This window comes from Nuphar pumila, chromosome 1 (assembly GCF_984573655.1).
Source record: "Nuphar pumila chromosome 1, dmNupPumi1.hap1.1, whole genome shotgun sequence".
In the NCBI taxonomy this organism is placed as follows: Eukaryota; Viridiplantae; Streptophyta; class Magnoliopsida; order Nymphaeales; family Nymphaeaceae; genus Nuphar; species Nuphar pumila.
In genome coordinates this window covers 172029298-172056738 of record NC_143249.1, presented here as the reverse complement: position 1 = coordinate 172056738, position 27441 = coordinate 172029298, and the positions used below count along the sequence as shown (strand labels likewise).

At 36.0% G+C, this 27441-nt stretch overlaps 1 protein-coding gene across 3 annotated transcripts in view; it reads right to left on the bottom strand.

Moving 5' to 3' along the window:
• The window catches only part of LOC149851283 (putative protein S-acyltransferase 17), a 33009-nt gene extending 19296 nt beyond the window's left edge, over positions 1-13713 (bottom strand). For 2 of the 3 annotated variants that reach the window (XM_090014478.1, XM_090014485.1), the window contains exons 1-6: positions 13528-13713; positions 12223-12316; positions 8041-8135; positions 7766-7933; positions 7607-7679; positions 7471-7523 (exon numbers count right to left, since the gene is read on the bottom strand). In XM_090014478.1, the coding sequence (XP_089870604.1) occupies positions 7471-7523; positions 7607-7679; positions 7766-7933; positions 8041-8135; positions 12223-12316; positions 13528-13676 (632 nt within the window). In that variant the 5' untranslated portion in view covers positions 13677-13713. The remainder of the gene's footprint in view (positions 1-7470; positions 7524-7606; positions 7680-7765; positions 7934-8040; positions 8136-12222; positions 12317-13527) is intronic. The other variant, XM_090014491.1, reaches the window with a different exon arrangement.
• Positions 13714-27441: the final 13728 nt, after the last annotated feature.

The following is a 27441-nucleotide window of genomic DNA, read 5'->3' as shown; positions in this document are numbered from 1 at the left end:
GGAGGATGCAATAGACATCTACCACTCTCCCTCTTGCGACAAGAGTTGAGTCAGGAGCTTAACGATTCATCATCGTCGAAGGAGAGGGATCCCTAGCAGGGATCCGGGTTCTTGGAGTACGCAGTCCTGCAGACGAATTAGGGTTTGAGCGAACTTCTTAGCGGGGGGTCTGTTGAGAAACCCGTATCCCGTCTATCGAGGCCGGTATCGAGTCATGCGAGGCATGTAGATACCCCGGTAGCGGATGAGATTCGAGATAATCACATGCCAAATGTTGGCACAAGCTGTTGGCTATTTCAAAAGATAAAGAATGTCAAAGTATAGTTTGAGAAGCATTATATCTTTGTGAAACACTTCTGTTGAGGTTCCTATTGAGGAACTATACCCCTTTCATCCTAGAGTACTTGTAGTCGTGCACTACACGCTAGTACTGCGATGATCGGATGAGACGATAGTGCGACCTCGAATAGTGCTAAATGCACAATGTTGTAATCAATAAAATGACCTCACATTCGCCTTCACAGGCAAGATGCTCAAGTGGTTTAAAGACCACAACATAGAATTGATCGTTAGTTAAGCAACCCCTAACGCACCCATTCGCTTCTGGTTGTCTGTTAAGGGAGAAGACAGAGCGGTACAAAACTCCAATGGACAGGTTGTTAACAACCACCTCACGGGCAATGATCTGGCCTCCCCAGTCATTGGAGTTAGGGGAAAGAGGCTACAATAGTTAGCTCAACACTTCTGCAGAAGTTGGATGCATTTGTGACACTGCTTACCTGCCTTTGAGAAATCCTCTCTCGGCTAAAGCCGTCCCTTTAGGAGCGGACTCAACTAGCTATTCAGGTTATTGAAAATACATAAAATAACAGACGCCCGAACTAGTCTTAGTTGTTTCTACGTTTTTCCTGTGCGTACCCGCAGTCCAGTAATATCAAAACATAAAGTCTGTTCACACTGGTTGATTGCTTGTTTGCTTGTTTGCTCGGTAGTTCAGTATGCTACTCGTTGAGCTATACACGTCTGTCAAGGCGTTACTCTAGTTGGTTAAACTGCTTAGGCAGTTCTTTGCTGAGTAATAGATAGCTTCTCATACTAGTTAAATGCTTATAATAATAGCATTATGCCAGTTGCTACATATTAGCATATGACTTGCTTTACCCCTTGGTTGAACTGCTTGGTGCTTATTGCAACGTAGCACTTGTTGGCTTGCATCTCTTATGATTGATGTGATTGCATACAGCTCGTAATCTACGAACTGGTGGCAACTAGGATTGATGTGGCCGCTTGTCTTATAAGCTGCTTACATATTGTGATATAACTGCTGTCGTATGATTGCTTATCATGTATAGCTTATGAATGGCTTGTGATGCAATGGTTTATGCCTTACGATTAATTTAATTACTTGCTGATGGACTGAGCCATTTGATGGTAATTGTATGTTTTCGCGAGCATTGTTATGAGTGCTTGTCTTATTCAGTTGTTTTGTTTGGCTGTCGGATAGAGTTAATTAATCTTCGCCTATAGAATCAGATGGGTAGCCATATCTGCGTATTCTCATGCGTCGTTTATGCATGCTTTGAGGTCCTATTTGAGGATTGCAATGTTCCTTGTGGCAATAATTTGATGTGTAGTATTATATGCTTCTATGTGATGTGATTGATGTGCCACGTGATAAGAAATGTTGAGAGTATGCGATAATATGTTCATGGTTAATAGAACCTTATTGGAGGAATGGGTGATCGTGTGTTTTGTTTTACCATGCAAAGTGATACGATGCATATTGCTGATATACATGCTTGTGCCCATATTGGTGGCTACTGACCTCAAGAGTGGTCAATGGTTCAGAGCAGTCAATTCATGTATCACTGAGTAGGTTGTATGTTGAGGACCTGATCTCCAAAGGATTATCTGTGAGGGCGTGTATGATCAAGACCAGGTAACCGGCTAGAGTGGTAGATTCTCTATGAGGATGTACACTATCCACGAACGAGTAGCCGCAAAGACAGCGAACTTCTGTGAGGAAGTGTATGGTCCAAGACCAGGTATACCATCTAGGGCGGAATTCCTTATGAGGTTATACATTTCCCAGACCAGGTGATCTGACGTTGATCTTGTTGATTGTAATGGTGGCTATCGACCCTGAGAGCGGTCATTTGTGTTGATGCGTGTATCATAATGATTTTTATTATATATGACATTTGTTGAGGATCGAGTTCTCAAAGGTTTCTCTGTGGAGTATGTATGATCAAGACCAGGTAATCGGCTAGAGTGGTAGATTCTCTATGAGGATGTACACTGTCCACGAACGGGTAGCCGCAAAGACGGTGAACTCCTGTGGGGAAGTGTATGGTCCAAGACCAGGTATACCATCTAGGGCGGAATTCCTTGTGAGGTTATATATTTCCAAGGCCTAGTAATCCTGCTAGAACGGTAGAATTTCTGTGAGGAGGTACACTGTCCAAGAGCTGGTAGCCGCAAAGACGGTGAATTCCTGTGAGGAAGTGTGTCGTCCAAGACCAGGTATACTCTCTAAGGCGATATTTTCCTTGTGAGGTCGTACTTTTTTCCGAACCGAGCGATCCAACGTAGATCTTGTGTTTGTGATTACCATAAAAAGTTATGGTGAGTTGTGATGATCTTCTGAGATTTTTTGAGATAGCCACTTATGAATCTATAGTTTTGGCTTTCTGTTTAGCATGATTTCATGCAGGACTCAGATGTGAGAATCAAGTCTTTATTGATTTTAGATCATGTTTTGGACCTTCTATGAAAGGGTGGTTTTTTCGGAGAAAGTACGACGCCTTAAGTGAGTCATAACAAGTGTCAGTTGGCAGCGTAAGGCCTTGGGAGATGAGAATAGATTAAGGTTGTTCAAGGCAAAGTGTTTGTTAGAAATAGTGAGAACAAGCAAACGATGTCCTGATAATGATTAAATGCAGAGACCCCGTTCTAGGAATGAAAATAAGCTTGTTGCGTGGTAGTTCACAGCTTGCGATCAAATGAATCGTCTTGCTACGTTTTGACAGTTGCACTGCTTACCTTGTTACACTGCTTACCTTCTTGCACTGCTTACCTGTTTAACTGCATATCTGCTTTAAACTGCTTAGCATACTGAATTAAATGTACTTAATTCAGTTTCCTGTAGTATCTCTTGTTCACCTACTAGTTTTTCGCAAAACTAACCCATTCTATGAGTACAGGTTATGATTAGGTACACCATGGGCAATGGCGCGATTGCAAAATGGCTTCAAGACTTCTTCCTGCTCTTAGCTCACGTCTTGGACGTTTTAGGTTTGTAACGGATTTTCTTTGGGATATCTGAATTTTGTGAGTTTTGGTTCTTTTAGCTAACGTGCCCAAAGTTGTCAGCTTGCCTTCTGAATTAACAAAAGAATAGTCTTTCGCTGATTTCATAAACAAACTCTGAATGAAAGATTTTTTCTAGTCTTTTGCCTGTTTTCTGAAAGGTTCGCAAGTTTAAAATTTTGGGGCATTACACCCGTGTCGAGTCGCGTCGACGCGGGTGCGGCACCCTGCTAGCCGAATCCCTGTTACATAGCTGGAGAGGTATAAAGCTAGATTAGTTGATAAGGGATATTCCCAACAGTATGATATATATTATAAGGAAACCTTTGCTCTCATTGTTAGGATGACCACTGTTAGGTTCCCAAGAATATGAAATAGATTATAAGCAAACCTTTGTTCTCATTGCTAGGATGACCACTGTTAGGACCTTATAGTCGTTGCTTCTATTATGAATTGGCCCATATATCAAATGGATGTAAAAAATGCCTTTCTTAATAGGGATTGGTTGAAGAAGTGTACATGGAGGCACCCCCTAGTATGAACATTCCCGAGAGAAAAGCTCTTCGTTTGAATAAGGCACTCCATGGCTTAAAATAAGTACCAAAAGCGTAGTATGACAGGTTTAGCAAGGTTATGCTTGATATTGACTTTAGATCTTACTTGACTGACACAACTTTGTTTGTTAAGGAAACTAATGCAAGTATTGTCATTATACTCCTGTAATTGAACAACGGCAGAGACACACTAAGTTGAAAATATTAAAAACAATTTTGAAATAACTGATTTGAGTATTTTAAGATACTTTCTAGGGATTGAGGTTGCTTATTCCCTTAGAGGGTATTTGTTGTCTTAGTCTAAGTTTTTGTCTAATAATATTTTCATGTCTGAAATTACATATGATAAGAAAATAAATACTCCTGAGGTGGATAATGTTAAGATAAGAATTGATGATAAAGAACCTCTTGAAGATCCAACACCTTACCGACAGTTCATCAGAGCACTCTCTTACCTTTCAATTACTAGACTAGATATAGCACACGTACATATAACTAGTCAATTTCAGCACTCTCCTACATTTGTTCATATGAAAGCAATTTTATGAATTATTAGATATATTAAAACTTCAGTTTCTAGAAGCCTTTTTCTGACTTCATCTTACATTAGATCTGACTAGAGAGGTGATCACAACAACAAGCACTCAATCACAGATTTGTATTTTTATAGGTAAATCCCTGATTTTGTGAAGATACAAGAAGCAACAAAAGGTCTCACTTTTATCAATAGAATATGAATACAAGGCCATAGCTACTACCACGATGGAGGTGGTCTAGCTAAGAAGATTGTTACTATGTTCAAGAGGAGTATCTTCAAGGCAACATTGATTTGCCCTATATTACATAGGAATATCAACTAACAAATTTCTTCATCAAACCTCTTAGCTCTTAGGTTTCACTTCCTTCTTGGCAAACTTTCGGTCATTATATTGTAAGTTTGAGGGAGAGTGTTAAAATGTATATATACTAGACATATATGTATGTATTTATCTATATATATACATATTCAAATATGTATATATATAGATATGTATATACATATAATATCCTTTTTGTATTTCATTTTTCAGGTAACAACGAGAAAACTAGTTGTTAGACTGTCAGTCTAACAACTAGTTTTGCTCCCTTTTGTGTGTATAAATAAAGGGTGTTTACCCCATTGTAGGTATGCATTTTTCATACTTGTAGATCAGTAAAATATTAATTTTTATCACTGTCACCGATATCGTTGATATTTTGAAAATATCACGATATTATCGGCTATTTCAAGGTAGCCAATAATATCAAGAATATAATGCGATATTTTCAAAATATCAGCAGAAACAAAATATCACAATATTATCGTGATATTTTTTGAGATTTTTTATTTTATTTTAAGTTTGCATTTACTATTTTTTTGTTTTTTTTATATTTTTAAACCTTTAAAACATGTTTCTTTGTATTTTTTAAAGAAAAATAATGCAAAACCTATTATTTTCTTAGTTTTTTTTTGTTATTTATATTTTTTCCAATTTTTTAAACTCTCAAAATATTCTCGAGATTTAGCAACTTTTGAAAATCTCTCTGAGAAATACCCTCGCCGAGAAATTACCTTTAACAATACAGTTGACTATGATTTTTATATTCTTTGTGCCTACTTTGTGTGTCCTTAGTGGCAGTTGTGCTTGTCCACTTTGGATTCTTTGGTGGACGTTTAGTTCCTGAAGGCTCTATTCTTTACAATTACATAGGGACTTGCCGACATAAGAGAGAGAGAGAGAGAGTCTCTTGTAGTATCAAACCACCCTAGCTCACAGTGCATTTGTTGCAAATACAAAAAAAAATCAAACTTGATGATTGTATAAACTTATTGCATTTTTAATCAAATTAGCTTCTCTAAAACTATATTTTGTTCACAAAAACACAAATGACATGGTAATTCCTTCCCAAGAAAATTTCCTCTCCAAAAAAAATCTTTCCCAATAGAATTGGGTCTTTGAAATCATGACATCTCAAAAGCTTGAAATAGCAGCAGTAAGTTATTTGCAATTTTTTTTACTTCATCAGCCAAAAGGTACTTTCTTCAAGCCCAAGTTACTTCCAAATAGGTATAAGGGGTAAGTAGACCTGAAAACACCAAAATTTATGGACCTATGGGTTGGACCTGGTCCAAAATGTGATTGAGACTCAATTATGAAATGAGATTGTTCTTGGGTATGTCATTTTAAGTTCTCAATTATATCAGACCTGACCATTTCTCATACCAATTTATTACAATGTACACCTAAACAGACCTGACACGGACCATCTTTACACTTGAATAGGATTTACACTCAAAATGCCAAGCGCAGTCCTATCTAACCAGTCTGCACATCAGCCTGATTAAGATCTGAACCTTTATATAACTGAACAGTTCATACAGAGGCCTGCTGACCCATATGGGTCTACTATAACTGTAGTACCCGGCCCCCAACATGATTTAAACCAGTCAGAGTTTGGGGTCAAAGTTCAGACCTGTTTCAGATTCTGGTCTAACAAAAGACAAACCAAACCATCACCCAACATACTGCAATCAGCCAAGTAATCTCAGTTCCTTCACTTTGGATTAATATCTTGTTTACTAAGTTGAATGAGTATTTGATTGAATACATTTTCTTAATCTCACAGATCTGACTGGGTGTCTAACATCTTATTTATCAAGACAAGGTGTCTAACCTCTTATTTAACAAAGTCCATTTCAACCCCAAGCAGACAATTAGACAAATCATTAGAATTAATAGCGCAATGGTTCAATATTGCTTTGACGTTGGCAAGATAAAAACATGAGGTCTCACTAGGTGTCTAACATCTTACTTATCAAAGTCCATTAAAACCGCAAGCAGACAATTAGATAAATCATTAGAATCAATAGTGCAATGGTTTGGTCTTGTTTTGACATTGGCAAGCTAATAATAGAAGTGGTAAAAAATGAGGCAGAAATCTGGCTTTAATGATAAAAACCTATTAAGCTTCAGTCGTACAAACTTGGATTCTACTAAAAAATATTTATCTAGGGAAATCTAACGATGTAGAACAGGTAACTAAATAGACCTGACTTTTGGTCCATACACAATGCTCCTAATCCATACTAAAAGTAGGATTCTTTCTTGATACACCCAAACTCAGATAGCTTCAATAAAAATGTCGTTATATCCACCTAATAACAACAAAATGAATTGGAAAATAGAAATGAAATGCATCTTTGTAAATATCATGGCAATCTGAAAGTATATACATTGTCCTAAATTTTCCTGTTAACTTCTGGACCTTCGTGTCATTGTATTCAAACCTGAAAACCTGACTTCCCATATAAGTTGAATCCATTATAACCAAGAAGCCGATCTCTTACAGTTCTTTTCTTCTTTGATCGTCATAGACAAAGTTACAGAAGGCAACAGCTAAGCAATTCAAAGTTCAAAGCCCACACTACATGACTTAAACACATACATCACAAGCACCTAACTTTTATTTAAGAATCTGAATTTAGCACATAGGTATGTGTGCATGTGTTACTAGGAAGACAACCACAGCAAAATCAATAACATCATCTAAAAAGCAAAACATGTGATATCAGTTAAGAAAGCCTTACCAGAGAAGAAAAGCCATGAAATATCGAGTATTCTTCTCTCCAATGCAATTATTCTGCATTAATAATTATTTTAATTAAATGCAAGTTGATATTAAGATAAAAATGATAGTCATCATGATCAAGGAAATATACCAACCATCCATCCACAGTGGTGGTCAAATCTTGCAACACATCGATCGCATATGCTGCAGTGCTTTGACCTTGCAGGTCTAAACTGGACAACAAGCACCATTAAAAAATTTGAACAAATAAGGAGAGCAAAAAGACCAAGAAAATAACCGAGGGAAGAAGAAACCTTGGAATCTTGCATGTTGAACATTTCTTTTCCATGTATATGATGTTGTCATAAGGATAAGAAGAGAGATACTTTAAAACATTTTCAGCTTTCACAGTGCCTGGATCAGAAAAGCTTGTCAAAAGAAAGAGCAGAACACCCACGAGAACTGCTAGCAAGGTGGTATACCTGCAAAAACATTTAAGAGAAAAAGACAAAAGGCGTCTCAGCAACTTCTCGAAGTAAGATTGCTGTCAACATCATTTTTAACATTCGACTACAAGATTAGGAATGACCTGTGAAACCCTGGCACATAATATCCAGGAATATAAGCAAAAGAGGACCGTACAATGAGAAAATAAGTCACTCCAACAATTCCCAGGTACATTATCTGTAAGAATAAGAGATAGCATAATTCAAAAAGCAACCAATACCTAGATCTATAACGAAGCATGACATGTCTCAAAAAATACAATTTCATTAGAAATAATATAATCAATAAGAAGAATTTGTCTAAATACAAGTTACTGTGCACTTTTCTTGTAATCCTCAAAACCAAAATGATTAATAAACTTATTTTTTTCATGAAGTGATTCTTGAGTAGCATGCAATGTTGATTATTTACAGAAATTGTCTCTCCAAAGCACAAGACAAGTAACAATCAGGAATGGTAAGTACAGGCTGCTATCCAAGAAAGCAAGCATCCACAACTTGGCCAGCAGGAATGAAAGAGGTGGGGTTCCAAAAAATCGCATAGATTAATAATAGGACAGTATCTGGTGCAGTTGATGTAACCAATGTTTAAAAACCCACCAGGCTAACTCACTAAGTCAGCCGAGTCAACGTGAGTTGGCCATTCACTAGGTTGACTCAGCCAGGTCAGAGCTAGATTGTTCAAGTTATATGTATGTATATATGTACATATGCATGTGTACATATACATACATGAGCATGTGTGTATGTATCTATAATAAAGTCTATATATATTATATGTATATGAATTGGCAATTGTTCAACTTTATTTTATGAATTCAGATTATGTTTAAATTGCATAACTTTTGTTGATATTGGCAATTGTTTGCATGTTTATTCAATTGTTCTTAATTTTTGGGCAGGTTTTGTAATATCATGTTTACTATGCAGCTATGCTTCACGATAGAGGTATTTTGTACTTTGTGCATTTGTTGATTAATTTTATTTTTGATACATCTTTGTTGTTGGTCTTAATAATATTTGGGCAGGTTTTGTAATATAACATGTTTATTATGCTTGATGATAGCAATATCTTATGCTTCGTGAATTTGTTGTTGATTAACTTTATGTTGGATGCATGTTTGCTGTTAGTTTTGGCACTTTATTTTAAATTAATTGGTATTTGTTGATAGTTGTTTGCTTTGCTTATTCAATTGTTTTTAGTATTTGGGCATCAACATATTTTTTTATCTTTTACTTATTGGTGATTGATTTTATGTTGCATACATGTTTGTTACTAATTTTAGCAGTTCATTTGCATAGTTTTTATATTTTTTAATTAAGGTACCGACTAGTCCGCCTAGTCTCTGACTAGTCTTTTTAAGGGTCCATCGACTAAGCGTTGTCTATCACTTTTGACTACATAGGAGGTTGGGACGTTGGGATAGGTGCAGGTCGGTTTCAGAAGTCAGAACTATCCTGATACGTGGACAACACTCTCTCAACAGGTGCGATTTTGGGCGTTCGGGTAGTTTCAGGTTATGGGACAGTTTAGACAGGCTCCAAAGGTTGTGTTAGCTCTGATATACCTCTGAGAATACCAGCAAGGGGCAAGACCAGCAGAATCACGACTGGAGAGTAGCACCGCAATAGATCCTTAGTTCAGGTGTCTCCTTTGGTTAACGCCTAGGAGCTAAAAAGGCTTGGGCCCTTGCAAGGATTCGAAAAGGATGACAAACTGCCAAGGGAGGCCTGGTTTCGCGTGGATCATAGAGAGGAGAGAGAGAAATGTGAGAAGAGAGAGAAGAGAGAGAGAGAGAGTGATTTAGGAATCAATTTTCAATTCAATTATTCAATAATCATAAGGGGATTCTCATACCTCTATTTATAGATTTGAGGCCTGGGGTAAAGTCCAATTCTAATTTCTGAACTAAAGTTAACCCATAAAACCAAAACACCTTTTAGTTGTAAAAAAAAAGTCTTATTTGGCAACAAGAACTAAACTAGAAAAAGGACTCTAGAGTCATATCCTGACAGGACTCTTAATTAAACCTAGTTTTCTAAAATCATAAAACACAATTAAATAGGTCCTATGTCACAGGGATTCGGTCAGACAGGTGCCGCTTGCGGGTGCACGTGCGGCACCGGGTGCGGTCAACCCGACCCAGGGTGCGTTGACCGCACCCAAGGTCATTTTGGTCCAATTTTTTGATTTTTTTTTTTTAAAATTTGCCCTATGAAATAGACTGTGGAATTTAAAAAGAAAAAAATTCTGCTGACAGCTGACCACGCAGCGGGACCCGCCCCTTGCTGGATTTTGATTTTGATTTTGGCCTTGATAGCTTCTGTCTCTTTAGAGTTGCCTATTCCTTGACGAGGACTTCCAGATTCTTCACTTCTCCCCACCCCTTGCTGGATCCCTGCAGGTAGTGATGAGAGAATGAAAGGACGGAACAGCCGAAGTGTGGATGCCTGCTTGTTGCTGCTCTTATTTTATAAAGAGGCACTTGTGTCCACAACATCTGACGAGCTTTGTTGGCATCCCATGCTATTCCTGCCTCCAAACAATGAATTCACAGTGTTGGAAAACATATTGTTAACTTGGAAATGATGATCCATCTTCCTTAAAAATTAAAACCAAAATTCAAGAGCCTTTTGAAGTCTTTATCCTTCAACCATCTAGATCTTTCTTCGTCAAGGATTTTCTCTCTCCATAATAAATGATAATGGTGGTGGTAGCCTTGGTGGCTATTAGTATTCACTTTTCTCCTGACGAGATGGGTGCTCTAGCCGTAGCCTGGTGTAGACCTCTCTTTTCCACATGTCAAATCCAATAAATTTCTTTTAGCTGTCATCCAGAGTCCAGACCAGAGATCTGTGTGCAACTGTATATAAAATGAAATTTGAAGAACCCTAGGCAGTGGTGTGGCAATGGTTGTGAAGCCGTAGGCCTCGTGAAGACACTCTCTCCAACAAACCACATCAAACCTTTCGCTTATATTTTTTTTCGTGAAGACTAGGGAGTTTCATACATGATTGAATCATGACAGTCACCAGAACGCAGCAGGCTGGGTCGATCAGATTGTCAATCCTTTCGGTTCATCAATTTTGTCCCGTTGCGCCAAAGTACACAACACGCAGAACGTGGGTAACAAGTCTTCAAACAAACACACCAGCAAAAAAAAACTGGTTATAAGTCATATATATATATATATATATTTTGCCGCACCCCCGCACCCGGGTTTTTTGGAAGTGTCGCATCCCCACACCCATGTGACATAGAATAGGTCTAATTGGACTCTACACATGTAAGGGGAAGTAGGAGACATTTTTTTTAGAGAGGAGAAGTTGTCCCCCCTTTAGGCCCGAATGGCTTGTTCTCTATCGTTCTGGTGCTGACACGTGGCACGTGATGGAGATGTCATCTCAATTCTGAAAACTCTGTAGGAGGTTGACACTTGTCTTGAGTAGGGTCCACTCTTGATCTGCCACCTAAGTTGCCATATCAGCATGTGTGGCTCCTACGCTGACTGGGTTATCCACCTCAGCACTAGATTTGCGATGCCATTTATTTGGATCTGGATCTCCTAATCGTTGGCTTGGATCATGAACGACTACTGGATCATGATCTGTACAGACCCGACCAACTTCTTTAAAAATAAATGTACACATCCGTACAGACCCGACTACTGCCATATCAGCACGTGTGGCTTCTTTACTAACATCCAAATCCAAAGACCCGCTACACTCGCCCGCTCAATTGGAGCAAAAAATCAAAACATCAAATCTCACTAAAATCAAAAGAATACAAAAGTAAATTGGGGCCGATTTTGAACCGTAACAGTCTGAGAGAGAGAGATCTGCCTATGTGCATGTCATTCTTATTACAACTAATATGACATGAAACATTGTAACCATTACAAAATAATTAAGAATCAATTAGATTCCTACTAGAAATGGGAAAAAGGTTTGAAGGAAGAAAGAGTAAAGTGTGCATGCAGGGGGGGTGGGGATGTAGGGAGGGAGCACGAGGAATGAAAGACCATATGTCCAATAGTCATCATCGCACACTAGAGCTTCAGAGAACAAATATTAGCAACTGCTTAACGATGCACATTCCATAGCTACTCAAATAAAAACTTTTAATCCTGACATCTTTTTCAAAATGAATAGAAATTGTTTCCTATATCCAAAAAAACAAAGAACACATCCTATGAAACAAAGGACCACCAAATACCAGGAAGAAAACAAATGACGGACTGCAAATCTCTGTGAAAATACAACACCTGCAGGATTGGATTTGGTCGTTCACAGCAATAATGCTCAATAGAAAGGAAGGCATTTCTGCCCCTTGAGCCGAAAACAACAACAACAAACCGCCTGCAACAATGAGAAGCAAGGAGACTCGAACTTAAACATGGTACAATGTGAAGATTTATAGCATTAAACAAACAAATAATTTAGCCACAGATTCTGTAAAGATCTGCTCATTTATTACAAAAACCAGAACTATTTTTTTTTTCAACCACAGGATTTTATCGCCAGACAAACAAGGAGCAAGCCAAAGCAATACCAAAAACCAAGATAGAGCGTTTAAAAACCAACCAAAAAACAAAAAGAGAAAGGAACAAAAAAAAAACATAGTGGAATTAAGAAACTAGACAAGCCACTGCTCCATGTGAAATTTTTATACGAGAAGCAGCACAAATGAACTATGCGGCCATGCAAAAGTTGATTACAGCTAAACAATAAAACACGTACAGCACTTGATCCACAAAAAGGGAAAAAAAGGTCTAATTCTCTCGTATAATGAATTCTGTCCTCTGATGCATAAAGTATTGAAAGTGTAGAGTGAATGTCTGAACTTTGAATAGACAGGCAGTCTACCGAAGAATGCACAGAAGAGCAATCAAGCCTTTCTGAGGAAGATGCAAACTGCGGGCCTCTAATGAATAACCATCCATCCAAAACAGGAGGCGTCTAATATATTACCGAGCAGGGAGGTGGGAATTGGTAAGCGAAGCGATCCTACCACTTTCACCTAATTCTTATTGCACGGCGTCGCCATGAGACACCATCCAAAGAGCACGTTTGTTTGAGCTGCAAGCAAGCACATGGAGGCCTTCCAACAAAGAAGAGAAGAGATGGGAATATTTTTTCACTCGAATCGGAGAAGGGCCTTGCGATGCGCTGAATAACCAGCCAAGCAGGAGGCTCAATTCTTCCAATAACATAACGGGGCGGGGTTGCGTGCTAGCGAGCACGGGAAAAAGGATTAAAAGCCCAAAAGTGCAGTCTCTCCTAAAATGCTGCTGTAACGAGTCCACTCATCTTTATCCTAATTCCAGTACCGCTTCTCTCTTTTCTTTTAATTGGTAAGGAACAAGAAGAAAAATGAAAAAAGGGGAGCAGAAAGGAGATGCCCAAAATTGCGATTTCCTTTTAGGAGCCAATCCAACCACGGCATCTACATTTGCAAAACCGAAAGAAGATTAACAATAAATAAAACTCCGTAACATTTCATGAGGATCTTCATCACAATTCACAAAGCGTGGGAACAAACGGATTAGATCATGGAAGTAAAGGCTTACAGGAAGTAATCGTAAAAACCAACTGTGATGAAGTAATGGATCTTGTCGATGAAGGTCCCTTGGAAGATGGGCCATTGACCGCACAAGAAAGAAACAACCACCAAGAGAGTCACCAACCCGTAGCACACCAACACCCACTGCGGCGCCATTCTTCTCCTTCTGCCCAACCCCTTCTGTATTAACAGCGAAGCAACAAACTCACCGATGAACGATCCTCCCACCACCCTCCCACACCACCATCGACGACAATGATCCAACCACCATCGCACGCTTCCGAAGCTTTACGAGGAACTTGCAAAAGCAACCGTAGACTTTCATTTTCTTCATATATTATTTTAATTTTTACTACATAGGCTATACTGGAAAGCTTTCCGCTAGAAAGTACACCCAATTTAACCTTGCTGCATAGAACGCCTATGTACGGGAGCATTTGGTTGTGGGGACAGCTTGAACAAACGTGCTGTTGTCCAGACACTATTGACCAGGCACAGAGTTGTCTTATCCAAGACAGTTACAATGGCGTTCTTGTGCAGTGTTTGCATTGAGCAGATATAGACACGATTGTTCACATGTCCAGTGTTTGCATTTACATCAAAGAAAGTCATAACATGAATAAAGACATGCATGTTTGGAAGCGAGAAAGATATAGAAAAATTGATGTAAAATGAAAAATCCAACCCTTCAAAATGAGACTTTTTCGTTGACAGAATTTTTTCTAAAAAGTATACTTTATATTCTTTCATGGGAGGTGTGGAGGAATGTTTTCTTCTATCAAGAGAAAATTTATTTTTATACTCCCCACCACCCATCTCACTGCCACCACCCACCATCTTTGTAATGCCCCAAAATTTTAACTTAAAAATCACAAGAATTATTTTTTTAATAGTTTGAAAATCATAGTAAAAATTATTTATGAACAAAATCAAATAAAGAGACTTGGCTATGCATCAAACCATTCACCGAATTAAATTGAATTTTAACAATCACATAATTAATTGAATTCAATCTCATAAGTTTGAAAATACATCAGAGTCATAAATGTTCAAATGACAAATAAATGTTCAAATCCAAAACTCTACAGGAAATGAACGACTTAGCTATGGTCTCGTTGCAACCCACCAACACAATGATTCTCTACTCAATACTTGTATGATATATTGGGTTCAGACTCAGGAAGAGATATTATTCAACATAGGTAAATCAAAACCAGTATATATGAACATATTTTGATAAATTCATACAATTATTCAAAAAATTATTCAATTCAAGCATGCATAATATCGCAGTGCATAACAAGAATTTCATTCATAAACAATTATAATCTTATGCATGAGTAGGTAAATAATATATGCACTTACCGATGTGGAACAGATAGTCTTTTCATGCATGAGTGATTTGTAACTGCTTTTATTTACTTTTCTTTTTACATGATGCATGCTATGCTTAATTAAATGAACAACAATTGTGTTTTTCACTTCTTAGCCTTGTAGGTACTACATAGGCTTAACCTGCATCAAGACAACAACTCAGGAGGGTAATTTCAAATAATTTGTAGCTTAACCCTGGCCGAACACTTTTCACTAATATCGGGCGAGAGACGACCTAGTCGAAAAAAATCTCCCAACACAACCATCTTGATGCATCAGACTTTACTCATGAGCTCCTTAACCTACCACTCGTAGCTAATGTAGAGGTTTTGCCCTATCTTTGTGGTTGGGAGGAGCAACCTTACATTCTCAAAACATATTCTACGAAGCCTAGAGTACCGCTTATCCTCTCATTGTAAACCTAATAGAATTAATGATCATTCTTTCAATGCATTAATTCTATTATTTATCTATACACATACAAAATGAATCTAATCTAAGATTCGAACCTCCAGTTGGACACATGGATGCATGATTCAATGTCAAGGATGTTATCATGCAACATATGTAATTTGTAATATATCAAATACATTTATGCATTCATTTATAGACATTGATCGTGATTAACTATATGCATCCATACATAATTACATGAAACAATATAATACACAATATACGAAATTTGATAGTAGTGTGCATTCAATCATAAGCATGCAGTAATAATCTTTTTCGATGTCATGCTTATTAGGAACTTGAACCTGCATATACACAACATCACATGTCATATCTTCATGCTAATTTAATATTCAAAATCACATATTCATATCAGACATTCATTCTATGCATTGATTAACCGATCCATAATCTATTCGGGATCCGTTTAGGCCTATATCTTCTCTATTTTTTCAATAGTTACCGATCTATGCACAGACTGAGAACAAAGCTCAAACTTCTACAGATTGTGCACAATTCTGTCAGCTTTTAGACGTTATAAACCATTCATAAAAACTCCTCCAGATAAGGAAGATACAAACGATTTACCAGACAAATGTATGATCTTACATACATAGAAGAAAATAACAAAATATATAGGTTTTAACAAACACATACAATACATGTATTTTCTTTTCCTTTGCAGACATCTAAACAATTAAAAACATCAACCAACATTTATATCTTCTAATTAATTTTTCTTTTGGTTGAGTATGCAACTAAACTACAGCAAGCACAGGGCAGCCTGATAGTTTGCTATAGTCCCAAATCCTTCCCGGGTTTTGCAAAACTTTGCATCAGATTGCAGAGAGTGTAACTCTCGAATCCAGAATTCGTTTGAGTCCATTTTGATTCCTAAATTTTTGTTGGAATGTCTAGTTTTAACTTGTCAAAAATCAAAATCTATTGATTTTCTATTAGGGAGATACAAAGATTAATATAGAGGCTGGTCGGATCTCAAACAACCTCCAACTCCCATACGTACATGCTTGAAATTTGATAAAACTTTCAAGGAGGTCATCTTTCGTATTTCAGATCCATGAACTAAATTTAAAACTCATAAATGACATAAAACTCATGTTGTACATAAATTTTAACAATGCCTAAATACAAATCCAAAACTGATTTGCAACAGTGCATGAGTCCCTCAAAAACATCTTTTCCAAAGACATTTTGGAGGCTATGAAAACCAACTCCAATACATATAAACCTACATGCAACAAGGTTGAGTACACACATATCAATGATATTTTTAAATTGATGCAATAAACATAACAAAGATCGATCCTTACGTCAAACTGATTAGGAGGAGACAATGTGTTCTCTAAAAATGTTTTCTCAAAAGAACATTTTTGGTATCTCCTAAAACTTGCAGTTCTCATACAGCCATGATCAAGGCCAACAGATGGATATATGAAATATTTTACATATATTAAAATCACAAAAGTATGCAATAACACTTTGGCACGTAGAGGTACTATGCACCTTCACACAAACATGCACACACCTATGTCTGCTTATATGAATACTTGCAGGTTGTTTTATTTTATTCTTTAAAAAAAAATTGATTAACTATATGTATACATATATGTATTATAGTTTGTTTCATAAGGCCTAATCGGTCGATCGGTCTCGGCTTAGCCACAGACTGATCTAGATCCACTTCACATTTCGAAAATATTCATAGTCGATGCATACTTGGATCGGTCCATGAAACCGAGTATCAATTTTTGTGACTATCAATATGCTGAACATGATTGAACCTATGTTGACTCTCGCACAGATTTAAAATAACGTGTAGGTTCAAACCTGATGCAACTTTTTTAATAAAGTATTTTAAAAAGATATTTTCAATAAAAATGTTTGTGCAAATCGTGCATCAAATAATAAAAACTGGTTTACACTAGTGGTGAAGTCCGGGTCGATCTCAGGGAACGGGAAAAAATACTTTGTATTCTACGGAAAAGCTAAACTACTCTTTATTGCCTTGAAAATAAAAATTAATTAACTAAATAAAAGTGCGGTCCTCTGCGGAGGGCTTAAACAAATAAAAATAAAGTACCTTATTACAAACCCAGATTGAATTAATAAAATAAATCCTAATCTAAAAGAAAGAGGAAAAGTCTTCAGTGCTTGAGCTTCTTGTCCCTTCCTTGAGCTTTGGTTTTCTTATTTCTTTACTTGTTTATGCTCTTTGAGGGACTCTGAGGGGCTTGAAGGACCTTTTGAGGGGACCTTTTCGGGACCTCATAGGGCTCTTCAGGGGTAGGTTTTGAGGGCTCACCTCACGTCTAAACGCTTCCCTGCAAAAATCAAAAGACGAAACACAAAACAAAACACAAAAACTCACATAAATTCAATGTTAGTTTCAACTAAAAATCACAAACTCATGAATTAAATTAACTTGAAATAAACTAACCACATGGAACAACTATGAACTAAAATGAACAAACTAAACATTGAATGACAAAATAGTAAAACAAACTAACTAACAAAAACTAATGTGTAACAAACTAATGATAGTCAAGAAACTAACTAATAACAAATTGACTAAAAGACACAACTAATAACACTAAATGAATTGAATAAAGCTATATGCTGTACGGATTTAACTTCTTTAACAAATCTGAAGCAAACTCATGAAGAATTAACTAAACTACCTACTCTAACTATGTAATTTAAGCAAATTAACTCTAAATTCAAGAACCGACTAATGTATGTTAAATTAACTAACCATGCAATATTAAAACCTAAGCTAACTAACATTCGATTATCATGAGGCAATGTAAACTAAATTTAACTATCATCTAATCATATTGTATGAAATAACTAATAAACTAATAGCCTAGTCTGAAATAAAATCAACACTAACTACTATCTAATATACTACTGAATGAGTTGACCGAACCATACCAAAACCGGCCATTGCTATATATATATATATATATATATATATATATATATATATATATATTTTAACTAATGAAACTACCAACTTGGAATATGCATGAAACTGACATGACTTATTATATTAAACTAACTAAATTAAAATTTAAAACTGCAGCAATGATGGGAATAACATACGCTATGCAAAAAAAATAAAAATATGATAATGGATGAAAATGAGGATTCGTCTACTATGATTTATTGTAAACTATTTTTTTTAAACAAATTGATCTAATTGCTAGACTAATCTAATTACTATAAAAATAACAATTGATGTGAATTAAAACAACTAATTAAAGAGGCTAATTACAATCTATCTAACTCGGTCAATCTAAGTAATTAAAAATGATAATTGATGAATTAAAAACTAATTTATACTCTATGTGCTAAACTTAAGATTTTTGGAATTAAAAATGACATGAACTGATTAACCTATTGAACATGAACATATGAATTAAAGTTAGATCTAATTACCGAAAATGAAAAAAATAAAAAATTATTATAAAAACCTAAATCGGCTAATTAAAGAAACCTAAATTAATCAATCTAATTAATTAGCAAATAACAAAAACTTAATCTAAATTAAATATAAACTAAACCCGATCTAATCTAAGTGAAATCTATGATGGTTGTGGGAAAACACTTAACTACATGCATCAATTTAATTAAAATAATACTACTCCAAAAAAATTGAGAAAATCGGCTAACTAAACTATTCTATATATTTTTTCTTTTCTTTTTCAGAGGATGAAACTAAAACTAATCTAATCTAAATATGATGAATATTCACTGATCAAATGACGTTACATGCAATGATATGATTTATGATATGCAAAAATTAAAACTATGGTGAAATGGGGAAGAAGAAGCAAACCGTACGATTCGCTTCCGATGGATGGGTTGAGAAGAAAAAAGGTGGTCTTTTCATTGCAATCATATGCAGCTCCAATATCTCTCCGACGACGAGGGCAAGAAACACCGGTGACGACAGTGTTTAGAAGAAAGAATGAGGAAGAAAAAGAAGAAAGAAGAGCGGGGAAGAGAACCCGCTTGAGAAGAGAAAAGGGAAAAGGAGAAGAAGAAGAGGTGGAGAGGAGAGAGAAGAGGGGGGCGCAGATCTCAAGAGGAAAAATGTGGGCTACTTCTAAAAATTAGTATTTATAATAAACCTTAGGTCAAAACACGATTTTGTATGGAAGTTTGAATTTTTTTTTAGAAATTCCAAAACAAGTCTTCCTCAAAAATGTGTTTTTCAAAAAAGGTTTTTCCTAAATTAATTAAAATTAGTAGCTACTCTCCTAATCTAATTAAACTATAAATTAAAAATTTCCAAATTAAATAAAACACCGAAAAACTCAAGGCAAGCTTTGAAATTGGTGATTTTTTAAATATTTTCAATTTCAATGCGGTTTCTCAAAACTAACGATAACAATGAGTTTTTAATGCGATTTTTCTATGGATCATGCATAAAATAGTATGAATAAAATGCAAAATGTATGCATGATCAAAACCCAATAGCACTCGAATTATACTCACGCATATTGGCCTTATTCTTCCAATATTGAATAGAATTCCCTATCTTGTGCTTGCTGAATATCAAAATCGAATGGGTTCACACAATTACATTGGCTGGGTGGTTAGAATGGCCTTGCTGATCCTCTTCCTTGTTGTAACAATACCTACACTCTTGTTGGGCTCCTTTACAAGTGGAAAAAAGAAGAGAGGGAAAGAAGAAGAGAGAAGGAGAGGGAGGAAGAGAATAGAGGGAGAAAAAGAGAGAGGAGAAGAAGAAGATACAAAATGGAAGGGTGTGTGTGTGATCCCTCTTTATAAAACTTAGGATTTCCCAATGCCCCAAGCCATGTAACTTTCCTATTTCCCATTACTTTTTGCCCCCTTATTTCCAATTTTCTTATTTCTTTCTCTAGGTTTTTATACAATATATATATTTTACCAAGCTTATATACTATATATATCATAAATATATTACATACTATATGAAGTATGTTATATACATATACATATATATTATAATATATATATATATATATATATATATATTGGTTTACCTCTTAAAGAGGGTACAACCAAACACAAGCGGGCCCACCAAGAGGGGGTGCCCCTCTTATTCAAAACTTCCCTAAAATCCTTTTTAGGAGTTTACATTTTTCAACCCTTTCCTTTCTTTTAAAATATTTAGGAAGTTTTGACTTTTTTTTCTATAACTAAGAGGGAGAGGTGGGGACATCCCACCCTCCTATAGTTTCTCACTAATTAACTAAATTAATTATTTTATTGTCAATTGCTACCTAGGTAATAGGATTTAAGTGGGCCCACATAGGTGGCACCCCACTCTATGGTCCAATCCAATAAGATTTGATCTAAATAACGTGTCATATGCAATCCCAATTGGGTTGGATTCACTTAACATTTATTTAGGGTCCAAACTCATTAATTAATCCAATATCCTTATTGGATCCAAATACTCATATTTAGATCCATCTCTGATATATCCAATATCCACAAGTTAAATTCAAATATTTGTTGGATCTAAACATTGGAGTTTAGATTTGTATATGTCATGTTTGAAATTCTCTATTTATTATATGTGAGACCTAATTACACATATAATGTAATATGAGCACACATTAATTTAACATACTAATTTATTCCATTAAGAATTAGAGAAAATTGCAAATGTTACATCGTACCCCTTAAAAAAATTCATCTGCGAAATTTAACTAGGGTTTCTTATCGAATAGATCTAGATATTTCTCCTTCATCTTCACTTCTGGCTCCCAAGTGCATTCATCAATTCCATGGTGTTGCCATCGAACTTTTACCAAAGGAATGGTCTTGTTTTACAACACTTGTTTGTCGGTCCAAAATCTCTATCGAATGTTCCTCAACCATAAGATCTTTCTGTATCTCAACTTCCTCGTACCGAATGATATGTGTCGAGTCTAGCACATAATTTCTCAACATTGACATATGAAACACATCATGAATATTTGAAAACTGAAGATAAAGTGCTAATCGATACGTTGCTCCTTTGATCTTCTCAAGAATAAGAAAATATCCTACATACCTCAGACTAAACTTGCCCTTCTTGCCAAATTGAAACACGCTCTTGGTTGGCAAAACCTTGACGAATACATGATCCCCAATTTCAAAAGCAAGCTCATGATGTTTTGGATTGGCTTAGCTTTTCTAATGACTATGAGCTATAAGCCTCTTCTGAATCAACTGCACTTGATTGGTATAATGTTGCAGTACTATAAGTAACTCGATAAATCAAACACTAACCTCACTCCAACAATTAGGAGATCTACAAAGTCGCCCATATAATGTATCGTATGGAGCCATACTAATGCTCGAATAGTAACTATTATTATAGGCAAACTCTGCTAACTTCAAATGCTTGCTCCAATCGCCCTTTCAATCCAGCGCTCAAGCACACAACATGTCTTCTAGTGATTCAATCATCTTCTCTAAGTGTCCATCTACCCGAGGGTGAAATGTTGTGCTAAACTTAAGTTTTGTCCCCAAAGCCTTCTTTAACTGTCCTTATAAATTTGACGTGAATCACAGATCTCTATCTAAAATAATTGAGACAAGTACTCCTCGTAATCTAACAATCTCATCTACGTACAAGTCTATTAAGATCTCTAAGGTCTGATTCACCCTAGTCGGTAGGAAGTGTGCCGACTTTATAAGGCAATCCACAATCACCCAGACTATATCATACTAGTATCTCGTCTTGGGCAGACCTACCACAAAAACCATGGTAATGTTCTCCCATTTCTACTAGGATATTTCTATCGTCTGCAGTGTCCCTCCAAGTCTTTGATGTTATATTTTAACCTGCTGACAAACTAGGCATCTCAAAACATATTATGCAATCTCTCTTTTTATTGCGTGCCACCAGTAATTTTGTTGCATATCCTTATACATCTTGGTACTGCAAGAATGTATCTTGTACTTGGACCTGTGCGCTTTGTCCAACAATTTCCTTCACAATTGTGGGTCTTCTGGTACTTATAATCTCTGATTATACTATATGTTGCCATCCTCTTCTAGATGTAGAGCCGACTCATCATGTTGGCAGGCTGCAACCATCTTCGAAAAATTTGGGTCATCCTTCTATGAGCTATGATCTTATCTATGAGATCTGTTCGAATTGCGAGACTTGAGATCTCAATTCTACCTAAGTCTGAACCAAAAGGTCTCCAAGCGATCAAATCATTAAGTAGTCTTCACTCGCTGCTCATAATGCTCTCTAAGCTTCTTGCCTTTCTGCTCAAGGCATCAACCACCACATTCGCTTTACCCGGGTGATATGATATAGAAACGTTATAATTCTTTAGAAATTCTAATCACCGCCTTTGTTTCATTTTCAAATCCTTCTGCAAGAAAATATACTTGAGATTCTTGTGGTCGGAGAAAACCTTGAATTGCTCTTTGTACAAATAGTGTCGCTATACTTTGAGAGCAAAGACTACAACTGTCAGCTCTAAAACATGTGTAAGGTAGTTTCGCTCATACACTTTCAGTTGACAAGAAGCATATGCAATTACCTTGTCGTGTTGCATCAAAATGCAACCAAGTCCTGTTTCTGAAGTGTCACTATAAACCATAATTCCTCCATGGCCTGACAGTAACATGAGCACTAGGGCTAAAGTAAGCCTCTTCTTCAGCTCCTGAAAATTTTCTTCACACTGTTGAGTCCATATGAATTTAATCCTTTTGCGAACAAGTTTGGTCATCAAGGTTCCTATTTTGGAGAAGTTCTAAATAATAAATCTTCGATAATACCCAGCGAGACCAAGGAAACTACGAATATCTAAAACACTCTTCGGTTGCTTTCAATCAAATACTGCTTCCACCTTAGCAGGATCTATTGATACTCGGTCTTTTGAGATCACATGTCCCAAAAACATAACCTGCTTTAACCAGAATTCACACTTAGAAAATTTTGCATACAACTAATGCTTTCTAAGTGTTTCTAAAACAATCCTTAGATGCACTCTGTGATCTTCCTCACTTTTTGAATAGATCAATATCTCATCGATGAATACAACCACAAACAAATCTAGATATGACCAAAAAATCATGTTCATTAGGTCCATAAATGCTGCCGAAGCATTGGTTAGCCCAAAAGGCATTACCAAAAACTTATAATGGCCATATCGTATCTTGAACACTATCTTCTGCACATATGAGTCTTTGATCCTCAATTGATGGTAACCGAATAAAAAATCTGTCATCAAGACAACCTTTGTATCTTGAAGTTGATCAAACACATCATCGATACATGGAAGGGGATATTTGTTCTTGATTGTCACCTGGTTCAATATGCAGTAATTAATGCGTATGCACATTGGTCTGTCCTTCTTCTTGATGAATAATATTGGTGCACACTCGACCTAATAAATCTTTTATCTGTCAATTCCTAAAGTTGATTCTTCAATTCTTCTAACTCTAAGGGGGCCATACGATAAAGAGCCTCAGAGATTGGGGCAGTACCAGGTACCAACTCTATAGCAAAGTCAATCTCTCTAGTAGGCAGTAGTCCTGGCAAATCATCGAGAAACACATCTACTGAGTCTCTGACGACTACTAACTCTTCCATAGGAGGGATAGAAGGGTCCACTAGGGAAACACTGGCCAAAAAGGCTTCACACCCTTTCTCAATAAACTGCTGGGCTTTAAGCACTGAAATCATCTTGCCTATCTTGGTCGAACTACCCGCCTTGTACTTAAATTCAGGCTGATTGGGCTAGATAAACTATATTCGTCTCGCATGACAATCCATTCAAGCATAGTGCTTGTACAACAAATCCATAACTAGAATAATATCATACCCAATCATATCTAATATGATCAGGTTGGCAGAGAGGTTCTGCTAAAAAATAATGACTTACATTTGGTAGGTATGTGCGAGTGATTGTCCTATCGCTTGAAGGTATGACTACTTCCAAAATATACCCTATTGTGATGGGTGTCAAATCAATGATACTAGCAAAATGTGCGGACACAAAAGAATGTGTAACACTAGTATCAAAGAGTACCCTAGCATCATATTTGGCAACCAGAATAGTACCTTCAATGACATCTGCATCTTCCTGCAACTCTATAGTAGTCACGTACACACGGCTAATGGATCTCCTCTGTCTCTGTTGCTAGGACTATTGTTGTTGTTGTGGTTGCTGCTATTCTCGTAGTGTCACATTTGATCCTCCTAGCACTAACCTCTTGGGATACTCCTTGATGAAATATCCCATCTATCATAGTGCAGGCAAGCTCCTGTATCTCTATAGAAGACGCCCTTATGCTGCCTCTTGCACTTCAAACACACTCATGTAGTCGGTTGGCTCCACTTTGCTGCACTCTAGGCTTCTTAGTAGGTGGTGCCTTGCTCGTTCCTGCAGTGGGTCATTAGGACATGTTTTCATTGCCTCCTGGCTTATCGAACCACTTAGATTGAGTCTTCTTGGAAGACTCCCAATCATCCTAAAGTATTATAGCCATCTCGATGGCCTTGTTCAGGTTGTGCAGGCGACCCATCAAAACTCGAGTCCTCAACCCGTCTTGTAGCCCATGGACATACTTCTTGGCATGTGCTTCGTCAGTAGTGTAGGTGTTTGGATAATACTTCTCTAGGTGTTTGAACAAGGTGGTGTACTTTTCCACCTTCTTGCTACTTTATTGGAGATCTAGAAACTCTTTCATCTTGCAGTCCCTTTCATACTGCAAAAAATAGTGTCTAGGAACACGTCTAAGAACTATGCCCAGGTAAGCGCCTATTGCTGGGGCGTATACCATACCTTTCGCATGGTCTCTCATCAACTTTTGGCATCTCCATACAAATGATAAGTGCCAAAGGTAACCCTCCTATTCACAGGAACCTCCAAGATCTCAAAGATTTCACTAATGGCATAAATCCATTCATCAACTGCGTCAGGGTCCTCATTCCTTAAGAAGGATGGGGGATTTAACTCCATGAAATGCTTATAGCTCATTCCATGGTTTTCAACGTTATTCCCTTTGTTGTTGATGTTACCATTGTTGCCATTGTCATTACCACTACCATTACCCTCGTTATTTGTGAGGTTATGGCATGTGACAATTAATGTGTTGAGAGCTTTCAAGAGGAAGTCTCTCTGAGTTGCCCAACCTTGAAGCTGACGTCCAGCCATCTATAATAAAACTCAAAGGTCTATATAAATTTTATACTTGAAAAAAACTATGAATGATGTCTCTATTTGACATCTAAGTTCTAACTTTTGTATAAGTCACACGAACTAAATTGTAGTGAACTATTTCATCACACTGACATTAAAATAAAAGGAATATGTCAGTTGGTTGGATGAGTCTTGGACCAAACTTTTTCTCTTTCTTTGATACCAAAGTGGAGTGAAGAAATGATTCAAAGGATTGAATTTGATTTGAAAAAGTTAGATTTTGAATCTAACTTAGAATTTGAAATATATATAAAAGAAGAGACTTGAAATTTTAAGTCTTGATCAGAATTTGAAAAGATAAGCTTTTAGACGAAGAGAAAAGGGAATTTAAAATTAGAATTTTGAAATAAGAATGAATTTTCAAAGCCATAATGAACTTTGAATTTGGATCGATTTTCAAGAATCAATTTTGAAAAGGGAAATTTTGAATTCAGGATCTAAAACAGGAATTGAATTTGAATTCAGATTTGAGAAATAGATTTAAAAATGGTTTTTTGAACAATAGGAATTGGAAATGAAATTGGATTTGAAAACTGGAATGGAATTTGATCTAAAATCTGGAATTTTAGATGGATTTGAATCCGAAATCTGAATCCTAAATGGAATTGGATCCGAAGTCTGGAATCCAAAAATGGAGTTGGATCCGAAGTCTGAAATCCTAAATGGAATTGGATTCGAAGTCTGGAATCCAAAATAGAGATTGGATTTGGAAATCTGAATCCAAGGTAGAATTGAGTTCTAAATCTAGACTCCAAGATGGAATTTTGGATTTTTGAAAATCCAAATGGGACTTTGATGATGGATCTGGATTTTGAAAATCCAGATTTGAATTTAAAAGTGGGCTCTAAACTTTTTAAAAAAAAATGAATTTTGAGATTTAGAATCAATCTCAAAACCTTGATTTTGAATTGAGAATCAAGACTCAATCTTTAGATAGAACTTTAAAGATTTTGAAAAATAAAGGATAAACTTGATCTAAAGCTTGAGTTTTGAAATCAGAAGATGAATCAGGGATTTCAAAGTTAAATTGAACTTTGAATTTTGACCTGAAATGCTAAATTGAATTTGAATACTGGAAATAAAAATAAATTTGAATTTTCAAAGTTGAATTGAACTTTGAAATTAGATTTGGAAATTGAATTTAAAATATAGAAGTGAATTTTGAAATTTCAAAGTCAAATTGGACTTTTAAATTGAATTTTGAATTTTGAAGTGAGATAGAATTGAGAATAGAAAGATGACTTGGAATAAAAATTAGAGATTGGTTTGAGAAATGAAGAAGATATTTAAAAATATATCTCAAAATCACTTGGATTTTGAAAATATGAGGTAATTTTATCCTAAATGATGAATGAATTAAAAGAATTTGAAATTGGTTTTTTGAAAAACATATTTTATTTTCTAAGCGAATTAAAATAAGATTGAAGATATAATACATTTCTGACTATGGTCATAAAATGTATTATACAATAATCATATTTAAATTCAAGTGAAGAATAAAACATATTTTGGTGCCTTTATAAGGTTTAAGATGAAATTAACTCTCAATATATCCTGACTATGGCCATTGATATATATCTTGAGTTAATTTTAAATTAAACACTAATAAAGGAAAAAAATATTTTGGAAACATGATGATTTTTTGAAAAGGATCCAGTGTAGATCCAAGGTTATTCCATAAAAGATAAAAATCCTAAGTTTTGTTCACATCCTGACTATGGCCATAGATGCAAATCGTCAACTTAGGATTTAATCATCTTTTATAAAATGGTGCATGTGCCATTCATGTTCCCATTTGTGAAATTTTAAAATGAAAGAGAAAATAAGATGAAACAGGTAATTCCAGGAAAACACATGCTTATACA